The sequence below is a fragment of the Saccoglossus kowalevskii genome, chromosome 5 (genome assembly GCF_978046115.1).
Source record: "Saccoglossus kowalevskii chromosome 5, keSacKowa6.1, whole genome shotgun sequence".
In the NCBI taxonomy this organism is placed as follows: Eukaryota; Metazoa; Hemichordata; class Enteropneusta; family Harrimaniidae; genus Saccoglossus; species Saccoglossus kowalevskii.
In genome coordinates, this window is record NC_140645.1 from 38,791,945 (window position 1) to 38,805,658 (window position 13,714).

The following is a 13,714-nucleotide window of genomic DNA, read 5'->3' on the forward strand; positions in this document are numbered from 1 at the left end:
TTAATTAATTATTTTTCTGACACTGATGTTTTTTATTTAGATGATCGCCAATTAAAATCTCTGCTACCAACATTCGACAATTTTAAGTCCATGCAAATTCGTTGTTCATAATTTACTAAATGTAACTTTGACTTGAATGAGTCATTTCTTACTCAGAAATGACAATTGATTTGCATATATATAAACAAAATAATCACAAAAGTAAACAAAAGAAATGTGGTTTTAGAGTGAAGAACTTGGCGCCTTTGATGTTAAACAAATGAATATATATATATAATGATTACATAAGCAGTGGTTTCGCCCTGACGTTTCTGGTGTATGACAATTTTTTTCTATCGAGATATTGTATATTCCAGCTGCTTCGCTCATAAAAATACGGCCATAATGATTAGGTGAGTGATTTCTGTAATATTCTCAAACATGACAGGTTATGTGCAAAATACATTCATAGATGTCACAAACATTTACAAATATCATGTTCTCTTGATCTAGATTCAACAAATCGTTACGATTTACTAAACAAAACAGGTGATAACGTGTTTTATAGGGATGACTATCGAATTTCTAAAACAGTTATATTTTTGCAAATGAATAATTTGCTGATGTGACAACAATATAATATGACAGAACATTTTAACTAGCAGTACCCGATATTGACGATGGTGTTGGTGGGTAGCTTTTTTATATCCTCATGAATACCTAACCTCCCTACCGATCTCGCAATGTTTTGGCGGTGGCGGGATTATGAACGTCAGTCATGAGAGTAACATTTTTATTATAGCATTCCGGTATTTTTTATAACCACTTGTGACGTAAACAGCAACATCACTCTCAGTGACGAATACGTGTTTAATGAAAAACTCTATTAGTGATTATTTGGTAGCTGATTCACACAGATTAGTTTAGTGGCCTCAAACATGTTACCTTTGAGTTTTATTTTAAGTGTATATCACTTGGACAACCGAGACATCTCGGTCTTTGCTAAAAGTACATTTAAACTGAGGATATTAAAACAATTAATATCTTATACACGTATACAGTACTCAGTTTTAATTTACTGGAGAAAACTGGGTGTAATATAAACTTCTTATGCTATCTGCACAGATTTGTGGATCATTGTCAGTGATCATTGAGCAAAGCATCGTAACCAATAGCAACAGTTACAGTCCAGGGTATATAGTGTAAAGCTTTTATTTTATTTTCCATCGTTATTTGATACAGACCTAATATGTCAATGTAGCTTGGATGTGTTAAACACGATTTTCGTATCTGTAGAATCGATTTAATATACATTGTTCAATACATTATGCACAGTGACGGTGAAATAAAGCTATCATTCTTTGTTCACAATTCGTAAAAGTGAGATAACATAGTTGCTGACTTGTTTTGCACTAATCTTTGAGGATGATTAAATCTTTTTCGTCCGCATTGAGCAATAACATAATACCAACTTTCGTGCAACACTCGTCACGCATATAATTCAATAATTGCTTTTTAATTTCAGGTTTGCAATTTACTCGGAATTCATAGATCTGTGTAATAAAATCTATCACGTAAGAACCTTGCTGGGGTTCTTCATCAAAACAATTAATTACGTCAACCGACAGTTGCCTACGTTTGGTTTGATATCTGACATGCGGAAGCCTTCGTTTAAATATGTCTTCGATGGCATGACTTCCAATAAAGTTATAATTGGAACTACGGTAGTACTCCCCAAGTTTTTCATGCAACTTTATCGATCCGCCTATGAAAGAAAAAAAGCATTCGTAAAGCCCAACAGACCACACATATCAACACAATATAAAATTTGACTGAATTATTTTTTTAAAGCTTCATATAAAATTTCTGCTCACAACACTTTTTAGTTTTCATTCGGACACAGACCGAAAATATGGACTTATGGATTGACTTATGTGCGATTATGTTCAAATTGTTTATATTCATTATACATCAATCATGGATATACAGATATATTGGTTTGAGTATCTGATTCGAAATGGCCAAATGGTGGCCATTTTTGTGTTAAAAATCAACAAAAAAAAGCATTTCTGGCATTCAGGAACCGGATCTTGATATTTATGGTTGGATTATGTTCAAACATGGTAAGTACGTTAGATACTATGGGTATCTGATGCGAGTAATTTTTATTTTTCAGATTGGATTCAAAATGGCTAAATGGCAGCCATTTTGTCACAATGAACACGGTTCTCGATCCATATCTCAGACATGCTTGGCTGTTTATGTTCAAATGTTATACTGTAAAATGACTAATTTTCCCTGGGTTTAAATTTCACTGATTTACCATTTCAGGCATATTCAGCGCGTTTTAAATTCACAGGTTTATCACTAGGTTTTAATTTAGCGCATTTTCCAGTCAGCGAAATTAAAACCCAGTGAATAATTAACCATTTTAAAGTATATTTATTATACATAATGTTATAGATATATAGATGTATTTAAAAAGGCCGATCGGCGACCAAATTAATGATCAAATTAATAGAATAAATAGCAAAATTACAATATAATAGCGAGATGAATGGAAATATTAGTGGAACATTCTCCCCGTGTTGGCTGTTCTATTTCTGAACAAATATATAATAGTTGCTGTTGTACTTAACAAGTGAGCTAAGCACTAACCCTTTTTAAGTTTATTGGAGGCTCAAAGCAAGATTTAGATTGTGTTATAATCCAAAATCTCCTGGGAGAGATATAAGTAGAAATGTTTATATGTGAAACCTTAAGTAATGTATTTGATTGGAGAAATAATGACAGTAAAACAAGCGGTATGTGAATCAAATGTATGTTCTCAATAGAAGAAATTAAAAATTACGTTGTCAAAAAGTACATACCATCACCTATTTTGAAATACAGCATTCCTCCTTTCACCAGGCAGTTGTATAATTTGATTGTGGTATCCTCAAGATGCTTGAAATAATAAGCCGAATGAAAGGCAACAACCATACCAAATTGTTTATCACCATTATTCTCAAAGTACTTTTCAATCGTAATTGTTTGGAAGTCAAATGTGACGTTGCACCATTTGTCTGATTTATATTCCGTCAAATCTCTAAATTTTGATAGTACCTCTGCAACAGGTTCAACAGCTATGTACGTAATATTTGCATATTTACCTATCAAGTTGTGTATGATTGGCTCATCAACTTGTCCTGAAACAAGATAAATTGCATCATTGTCTATTTTGATGAGCTGTTCTTAAAATGAAAATAGTATGTTATATTCGGGTTTAATCTAGTAGATTCCATGTGCTAGCATTGGTAATGAAATAAAAAAAAATGTCCTGTATATATTTATAAACATTTTTCTTTATTTTGAATGCAGTATTTGTGTGTTAATAAACGCTCATCAAAATATTAAATAACCGGTGTTTCGATGAAATACACATGTGTTTCAACTTATAATACAGGCTATTGTAAATAAAACATTGCAATAAATAAATAAATGTGCCTTTATAAAAGTATGGTTGCTGTATTTGAATTCCGTACATGTGTCATACACTGTGTCATACCGTGCAAACTTGTAGTTGGTAAAATAGTTCCTAAAAGCGTGATTTTATTGCCTGGAAAAAAATGAATAGTTTACCATCTAAGCTTTGCTTCGAAACAAATTAACAGTGTATTAATGATTTGGCCTATTCAGATTGAATGCAGTGCCGAGATCATCTATTGTCTGCAGCATATTACACTGCTGCGAATAATTGCACAAAATAATAGAACTGTACATTTAATGATGATCTGCGCTGGTTGTATGTACGTATTTTCAACAGTACGTTAACATTACAATTAGGTCACACGACTATAGATGGTCATATATCATTTATACCATACATATTGTCTAACATCATCAAAATTGCATGATGCTTATTCCAACAGTGTATTATATATTACAGTTATTCATAGTTTTAAGCTAACGTGACCATATTTGTTCACCTATCATGTCAGTCATATATCTAATCCAATGCCTCCATTAAAGCCATGATCTTCAACCACAGCAGTTTTTTCAGATATTAGTTATGTATAGGGGTATTAGGACCATATATGAACATCTGACATATTGTTTTTTTCCTATGCCTTCATTATCACCTTTAGTTGCATGCTCCTCGTTTCCTTCTCGACAGATGTCAGGCATTTATAAATATTATGTTAGAGACAACACATTTCAATACATTGTCAGACATTACATCAGTTGCAAAATGAGTAGTGAATGTGGTAATGGGATTTATCGCATATTTTTAGCGATAGTGCTTTGAAACAAACCAGCGGGTGCACTGAAATTTGCGAGTGACACAGTACGGTTACCTTTCGAATGCATAATAAGCAAATATATATGGAATTGAGTACATACAGATTGTGTATTCACTCATTCATTCTACGTGTTGTATTCACATGAGTGTGATTACCTAATCATAAATTTGTCATTAGTAATTCTCCAATAAATCGCATATCAAATAACATGGACATAAGGATTGATCTTTAATGAATACATTGTTGTGATTGTTAATAAACCATTTCATATTGTGTTGTTCAATCAATATTTAAAGCCACTTACCATTTCCACATCCGACAGTTAATACAAACAATGTCGTGGTTGGATCCAAATGTAGTTTAGGAACAATCGCATTGACGTCATTAGTCCATTGTTCGCCATTAACATCATATACTGATTTCTTTACATCTTCAAAAGCTTCATGGTAATATATTGGATAATCCAAGAGCATTTTTGCTTCATCTTTCAGTGCGAGCATGATTGTGTATCTGCAAATTATGTGCATAATTAATAAGGTCACGATCGAAACTCATTATTTATAAAATCGCTTTGTCTATAATTACAATACCCAGTTATTAGCAAAGGTTTTTCTGCAAAATATATTTGGGAATTGGCGAGTCCCCTTTATAGCGCCATCAGTAAGTTGCCGTGAGAGAATGGAGTGTTATATCTATGTCGCGTAATTAGGCTCCTGGCTTTCATCGTTATGGCGTTCTGGTGGATTTTGGAATGTTCTTGAAATATTATAAAATATCTTTATTCATGTTCACTTGTTTTATTTGCTTGTTTTACACTCTGAAAACATTTGATTTTATAAGCATTGATTATTTAACGCTCAACTCAATATAAGAGATTATTTTCCCACTGATTGCACATTATTTATCAGTGATTTTAATCACATAATGTTTGTATATATCACTTTGATACTAAACTAGTACTAGTATGGTTTATTTATTACAAACAAAGCTGAAAATGACAAAAATACTACTTTTCTACATACGAACTACAATTTTTAATTTTAATAATGTGCAAAGAAACAATGTTGCAATGTGTAATATGCAATAATTCTCATATGAACAAAATATAAATATTTATTTCACAATTACTATGTATACGCCACATTATAATGTAGACTAATTTTATAGACTTCATTCACGTGACAGTTCGATTGTGACTATTATTATCTACATATCTGCCAGTAAATGTAACACAAATGTATAAATAAAACTATCTTACTAAATAGCTTCAAATCATTAAAATGAATATTTTGTCTTCTGCAAATCAACTGTACAATTGTGACGATATTTCAATATTTGATCTTGTAGAAATGTATTTTTGAGTTTATATATATTTATTCACTAGTCATTGTTCTTTCTTAAGTTCATCTGATTTGCATATGCACTGACAATTTGGGCCATATTATGATATTTGCTACACGTAGGGAGTTTTCTGAGTATAAATAGAGCAGTCATGTGGTTTGAAGTCAGTACTGTGGTAGATTTTGCTTTGAACAGCAGCTGGACGTTTTGGGCGTTGTCTGATGGTTACACGTGGTTAGGCACTCCGTGGCGATTGGTTGCACCTGTTTTCAAGATACTTTCACATCTTTGCCTTCCTCCTGTCCGAAAGTCAACTGGCTTTGTGCACCGGCATCTACGAACGCACCAACGGAAAAGATTGTGAATTGGTCGCTTAAACTACCTGAAAATCACAGCAACCTTGACTAGTGTGCGCCGCCTCTACGTTACCAAGTCTACGCTAAGAAGTTCTACAGCCTACTTCGTTTCCAGTGTGAACAATGAACTGACTGCAGTTAAGTAATTTACGTATAGCAAATGACATTTATGCCCACCATTTTACGTTAACTACCACAGTGCTCAGCATATTTGTATTTAAGGATTTAGCGCTTATTATGTAATTAGTTTTTGAGTAGATTATTATTGTTGATTGATGTTCTGTAGACGCGAACCATACATCTCTCTGGTATTGCATATATATATATATATATATATATATATATATATATATATATATATATATATATATATATATATATATATATATATATATATATATATTCTATCTAACTTCAATAAACGAGTACGTTCTATTCACGCATATACGTAACTCTGGTTTGTTTTGTCGATTGTTTGAATCACTCTGATTGACTGGGGGCTCGTCGAGCTACACTTGCCTCTTCCCCACGTGACGGTAGCACGTGACAACAATGCTTTGTATTAATATTTTGACGAGGAAATAAGATCCATATAATATATCCACATCATAACTAGAATTTACAATTGAGCATTTTCATCACACAGTGCAAATTGCTTGACCTCTTTGTTATGTATCTGTGGTGTTATTGTTATTTCAACAATTATCGTGTGTCGGCGTTAGAATACAAATACAATTAAAGTTACCTACCTGCACTTACGAAATAGAATGTCACTCAAATGTAATACTAAGTGTTTTTCCTGGTAAGTGTCACTGACAAACTTAACACTGGCATAATTTTTTATTTCATCTAAAATTTTTCAATAAAAAATAAAGTAAGTTTCGACGGATTTTGGTCAAAAAATGAAAGATATGTTTATGATGTTTGAAGAAAGTCCAGTTAAATAAAATGTATATAAGTTCTCAATTTGGGCAATTGTACTTGAAAACACGATTCTGTAATCCAGGATGGATAATGTATCTGACACAAAAAAATGTGAAGTTTATAAAAAAACAAATTTCTGTTGTTTGGCCAGCCGACAAAACAACGTTTACATAAACTATACTCAATGGTAATAACAACGTAATATACCATTGGAGTCAAAATATTCTGACCTTAATTCACGCATTACATGAAAGTGATTGAATTTCATGTGAAATTTCTGTTATTAAATTACATAGTAGTAACATTATTTGATTAAATGTATATGAATTAATGACATTCTGATCTCAATTCAATACAATGTAACGAAATTTTAAATATTTGCTATGCTTTTCACCAAAAACTCTGTTCTTTCCAGAACAATCGATTGTTTACAATCAATTTGAAATACGATTTGCTTCAGTTTATTTCCATGTATGATATGTTCCAATTTTTTTCTTTTAAATGGTTCGTTTTAAAAATAATATGTTTCTAATTTTAGTTAGAAAAATTCTTATTTATTTACCTAAAATCAGTCTTACAGTTATACTAAATGTACCAGGATGAACTGACCATAATCTGTGCTTGCATTGTTACTTAATATAGGTATTTTAACATCTTTTCAATTTATATATATATCTGTTCTGTGAAAATTAAGTTATTTTCGTTTTGTTTTAAATAAACAAAATTGCAATATCCAAAAATAACTCCAACACTAATGTAGAGGTTGCATATATATATTTTATATATGTTTAATTCTTTTAAAAGATTCCTCTCAATAGTAAATAGCGCCCCCACTTATCTATAGTTAAAATAAGTGGTTGGTCAAAAGTTTGATGAGTCAGGTGCATCTATTGGCAAAGCTTGTTGTAAATTTGCAAACGAGTATAGGAACCATTAATGCTGTATGATGTATTGGTAGGAATGGAGGATTTCATGTTTGTAATGTGTAGTTGTAACGTTGTTTTCAGCCTGATATTTGTTGCTTTCTTCATTATTCAATTATTGCTACAGTTTTTGTGATGGGTGGAAGATGTGTTTATTGGATGTTGAAAATAATTACATACCAGTTTTCGAATGTAGATAAATAACGAAATGCTGAACGAAAAAAGAAGAAGAAGGTCCTCCCCCATGCAAGACAAATGAACTGTATTCGAGTCTCGGGTCACTAGCCAGTGAAATATCTCTTAAACTGGAGTGAACTGAAAAATATTGGTTGGTTTGGTCAGAACCACATTTACATGCAGTTAATTCTGTCAGAATCATTCCGCATTGAAAGAGTTGTTTGAAACAGAGTATGGGGCAACAATTATTCAAAATGTGATATTTGACACAAAAGCTGGTAAATTACAATGTTCTGAAAGGTTGATGAGATGTGTGTTGTATTACGTTGATAAAAACATATATATTACATTTAGTATTTATGGAGTTTAAATGGGAGTATAATAGGTGTGCATATAATTTCTACATTAGTAGAACGTTGACTAGATGCAGAGAACAGCTGAACTGAGAAATCAATACCTGATTGTGAGAACAAATTACAAAAGAAGTTATCACTTCTTCACTTATATCACTGAACGTTATTCAAGCCAAAGAAACTGTATCTATTTATATAAAAACACATAGACAGAGAATATTTTCTTGGACCAGTAATTGTGACAATTGCCCTACTGTCTGTGATAAATATACCACAACAGCTACAAAGCACCCGACGAGGAGCTGGGAAGGTAATGAAGAAAAACATTGACTGAAGCCTTGCAAAGAACTGAATTGTTGTTAATAGCAACACACATAATGGGAAAGTCAAATACAGTGAATAAAAGAAACATAAAAAAACACACACAGGCATAAATACTAACTTTCTAGCATCTTTATTGACTCCAAGTAATCCAGAATAGAACGAGATGAATCAACGCTGTAGTCCGCCTTCTTTATTTTAATATTAGATGCAACCATTATTTTATAGGGGACAACGGGTCATAGCGAGATGGAGTTAACACCCATGATTTTAAAAAAAATGCCTTGAGCAATAAGAGTCTAAGTTACAGGGGACATTATTTTGATTTTTCAGTGGACCAATAAATGCATTTTACAGGAAAATATAAAAACTCTACCACAACTGCAATTAAAAAAGCTTGCTGCATTATAAGTATCTCTTCCCTGCCAAATCAGTGGTCATGCTATTTGAATCTGTACATATTAGGCCAATTATATCACACCTTGCTAAGCTCAAACTTCCATCCAATCAGAGCATTCCAAATAAACATTCCAAATAAACACAAATACTAGAGGGCGATCTGACCAAAAATTACCATTATCTAAATAAAGAGAACTGAATGTCCACAGTAATGTCTGCAGGTGTACCTTGCCTGCATGCAAAATAAAGTCCAAGATTGGTCGAATGGTTACGCAACAAACTAAAGTGAATTCAGACTCATTTTAACACGTAGCCAATGTGATGAAATTAAATGGTACCCACCCAAAAATACACAGGGCTCAAACCAGTTTTGCATGCCCAATTAAAGTCTATGATTGGTCGAATGGTTACGCAACAAACTAAAGTGAATTCAGGCCCATTTTAACACGTAGCCAAAGTGATAAAATTAAATGGTACCCATCCAAAAAATACACAAGGCGCAAACCAGTTTTACATGCACAATTAAAGTCGAAGATTGGTTGAGCAGTTACATAACAAACCAAAGTGAATTCAGACCCATTTTAACACGTAGCCAAGGTGATGAAATTAAATTGTACCCACCCAAAAGTACACCGGGCCCAAACCAGTTTTGCATGCCCAATTAAAGTCCAAGATTGATCGAACAGTTAAACAACAGCATATAACACTATTAGTACTAAAAAGAAGACTACCATTTTCACTACATTGTGTATTCATGTCAACATATGCCAAATGTTCCATCATATTGGACGCAGTTTGTTTGTGTGTGGATGAAAAATGAGAATAGCCAATGTGACAACGGACAATTGTGGCTTTATTCTTCTTGGCTATAAATATGCGAATTGATTTCTGATTCTGATTGTTGTGTGGTCAAAATAGTTCCATGTCCAACCTGGCGAGACGCACATGTACAATTTAACACATGGGCTGTAAAGTAAGTTTTTATTAATATTGTTTTATCATATGGATGTAGCGTGACATTTGTCATTTCCAATCGATGGTCTCAATGTTTTCACTTTTCCACATAATTGTGAGTACATTCTCAATAGACAAGCCAACTTGCAGCACTAGCATGAAGTCGTATAAAAATAATGGTCCTGGATGTCCGTCATTTTCTATTAGTTATCCAAACTATAGAATGTATTTAGATTATGAACAGCAAGCAATAATATTTTGATACCATCTGCCCCACATATGCTTATTATACTCAGAGACGTCTTCTATACGCTACCAAATACCCGGGTGTACTGTTTATAACATAATTAAAAGCATGCTTACACGAGGTTTAATTGTGGATTTTGAAGTTTGAAGGGTTGGAATTCACCCATCATGCACTTCCTCCTCGAGATTTCGCATTCAAATTCCAGGGCTAAAACGCACATGTACACATACCAGATTGGAAATGCGTACAACATCGACATTGATTCTAGATAATTCAAAGAGCGAGCGGTAATAACAAATATATAATATTCTTTACATAAACGAAACAAAAATAGAGTAAAAATACATGTTTTCATTTATTTTCCACATGGACATGCGGAACCAACAATCCAACTAATCATTGGTATAGCTTACGAGCAATCGTCTAAGAGGAATTTATGGCTTACCCACACCCAATTTGTTTATTAGTATGGGTTACTTCCATCCAAATAAAGGTGTTGTATGATCTACCTACACGCCGTTTGATTGATATTATTTTTTACAGGCATTCAAGACAAAACTTTAAAGTATTAGTATAGGTTAATGACAATCCAGGCAATGGTTTGTATATCCTTCTTTCAATTCATTTGACTATTTGTCTAGATTATTGACAACCCAGTCAACGGTGTATTAGTATAGGTTACTTGAAACCCAGTCATATTTTTATATGACTTACTATCATTCCATTAGATAATTACTATAGGCTACTGGCAGCCCAGTCAAGGGTTTGTGTGGCTTATCCACAATATATTTGATGTTTATAAATTTAGGTTACTGGCAATCTCGTCAGGGATTTTATGGTTTACCCATGATTCACTTGCCTATTAGTTTAGGTTACTATTTTTAAATTTATTACATAAAAATATACGGGTATACCAAACTTTAACTGCACTTCCCAAACCATCTATATTATGCAATTTGGGGTAAAATTAACCTGCGTGAGGTTTGTTCTTGGGAAAAGTTCCTGACTATATTTTTACACATGTTTGAGTAAGAGTCGTGAGTGTTTCAATGTCACGATTCCGCTATTGTTAACATTGTTTTGCTATACTTTTGTGAGCCTTTTTAAGAAAACAACTCAACCACTGGGCAAAATTACAACAAGTTTTACACCCCTATAATTTTAAATATAGTATATGGAAATATACGGAATAAAATAAATTACATAAGTTATTGCTGCAATGGTTAGCACGTTTTTGATTCCGCGTGGGTGGTAGGTTTGAATCTCATTGTCCACTTTTGATTCGGTAATATATTAAGTAAAACTGTCCAGTATACACGTTCAGTAGACGCAGATGTGATTACGTATACAAATCGTGGAATATAATTACGTACATATGCCCTACGTATTTTTATGGTTTATATCACCCATGCCCGGTTTGGGTGACGCGCAGCGTATACGTACGTATTTTACATTCATTCTTGTAGTACATTTACGTTGTTTTGCGAAGTCTGTTTATTTACGCATAAGTGGAGAATAATGTGAGCGGGCATTGCCCGGTTTATTTGGGGTCGCCTGTGCGTAGTGATCGCGGCCGCCAGCACTTATTATGAATAATTACCGGAACTGTTGAATTGCACGGCATCTTGAACGGATCTAAAAACGTCTCATGTGTGGCCGAGTACATGTAATTGAGAAATGACAATGTACAGGTACAATTTGAAAACAGTTGTTACTAATTTCTAAATTAAAAAAAAAAATTTCCTTACTGAAGTGTGACATCGCTTTGATATTAATGTGAATTCTTCATTTGTTTCACTATACACTTGGGAATTCGAACACAAGACAGGAAATTGCACAATACGTTGATTAATCACACGCCAACAATACGAGGTGTGAATATTTTGGCGAGTGTTAAAATACTTTAAATTCGGGTCGTGTGCGTGTTTCTCGGGCCGCCTTGCGTAAAATCGTTTCAAATGACATAAATACTAAAAATACAGGCGCTGATTAGCACCGTACGATCAACTGCGTTTTGAGATGCAAATAAACTTGCCACTGCAGACGGGAAACTTTGTTGGCGTCGTTTGCGTAATTTTATAAAATATTAATTTCATGCTTCTTTTTCGAAGCCAAAATACCCAATGGTCAAAATGCTCGTCATTTCATGTCAGTCCCGTACCGGAAAATACTATTTTTGTCGTAAATGATGGCCAAATACATTTCTGATATTTTCTAGAATGTATTATTTTAGCTTTCGGTGTATTGTCAACTGCTTTCAATAACAACATTTGGAAATGAAAAACGAAATCTTATTTTCAATTTTAGACTGTTAATTTTATTGAAGCGTGTCACACGCAACGTAATATTACCGTGATTGGTATAATACAGGTGTGATGGTTCAAATGCCAAAATGGCCACAGTAACATTCATACATGCCCCATTCACAACGTTTAACTGCTCCCCCGATGCCAACAACAAATGGTCCTTCTCAATCATTTTAGGCACATCACTGTTAATTTGAACAGCACAGCTAGCACTGATATTATACTCCTCTTTAACCACTGCAGCTGCACCATTAGTAGCGCTGGGTTTGACACTCTTTCTTTCTTGACCCCTGTGTTGTCCACTACGGCAGAACTTAGCCACATGTCCCATGGCACCACACTGAAGGCACTGTTTGATTGACATCAGTAACGCGGGATGGGCATTGTGCTGCTCGATGACCAACACCCTGACATACAAAACACCGGATACTACTGCCCTGTCCCACATCAGTATCTCTAATGCCAGTCTTATTATTATTACGCCTCACCTGATCCTTTGTGGATAACTGTTGACCATGTGCCACTAGGTACTGCTTTGCTATTACTGCCAATTCATCTAAATCTTTGGGTGCTCTTTCTTTAAGATAAACTGCAAGATCTCTTGTACAGGCACCAATAAACTGCTCCTTCACCATCAAGTCGGTAACACCATCATATGTTGCAGCAGTGCCTGACAACTCAACCCATTTAGCAAAATAATTCTTAAGCCACACAATTAACTGGTCAGGACTCTCGGAACTTTCAGGTTTAATTTCACGGAATCGCTTCCTGTATCCATCCTCTGTGAAATCGTATCTTGTCAACAGCGCCACCTTCACACGGTCATAGTCAACTGCATCAGTGTCGGACATCCTGGAATATACTTCCAGTGCTCTACCAGTCAACAGCGCACTCAATTTTGTGGCCCATCCATCCATTTCTATGCCAACTCGCATTTGTTGCAAACCTCTCAAACCGCAATAAATAGCTATCAAGTTCGTCCTTACCATCAACAAATGCAGGCAACTTTGGTGACTGTGCATCACTGACCACATTTCGTTGACCGCCAAAATCAGCCTGTTGGAGCCCCGACATTGCTGCTTGCAGCTCTAATTTCCTCATCTCAAATTATCTTTCCTTTTCTCGCTGTTCTGCTTCCATTCTCAATTTCT

General features: G+C 34.1%; 1 protein-coding gene across 1 annotated transcript in view; it reads right to left on the reverse strand.

Annotated features, from left to right (window-relative positions):
- Positions 1-1,175: 1,175 nt before the first annotated feature.
- LOC144361004 (histamine N-methyltransferase-like) overlaps positions 1,176-13,714 on the reverse strand; it is a 29,466-nt gene continuing 16,927 nt past the window's right edge. The window contains exons 2-4 of the mRNA XM_085499401.1: positions 4,567-4,772; positions 2,850-3,167; positions 1,176-1,744 (exon numbers count right to left, since the gene is read on the reverse strand). Coding sequence (XP_085355527.1) covers positions 1,392-1,744; positions 2,850-3,167; positions 4,567-4,762 — 867 coding nt within the window. The 5' untranslated portion in view covers positions 4,763-4,772 and the 3' untranslated portion in view covers positions 1,176-1,391. The remainder of the gene's footprint in view (positions 1,745-2,849; positions 3,168-4,566; positions 4,773-13,714) is intronic.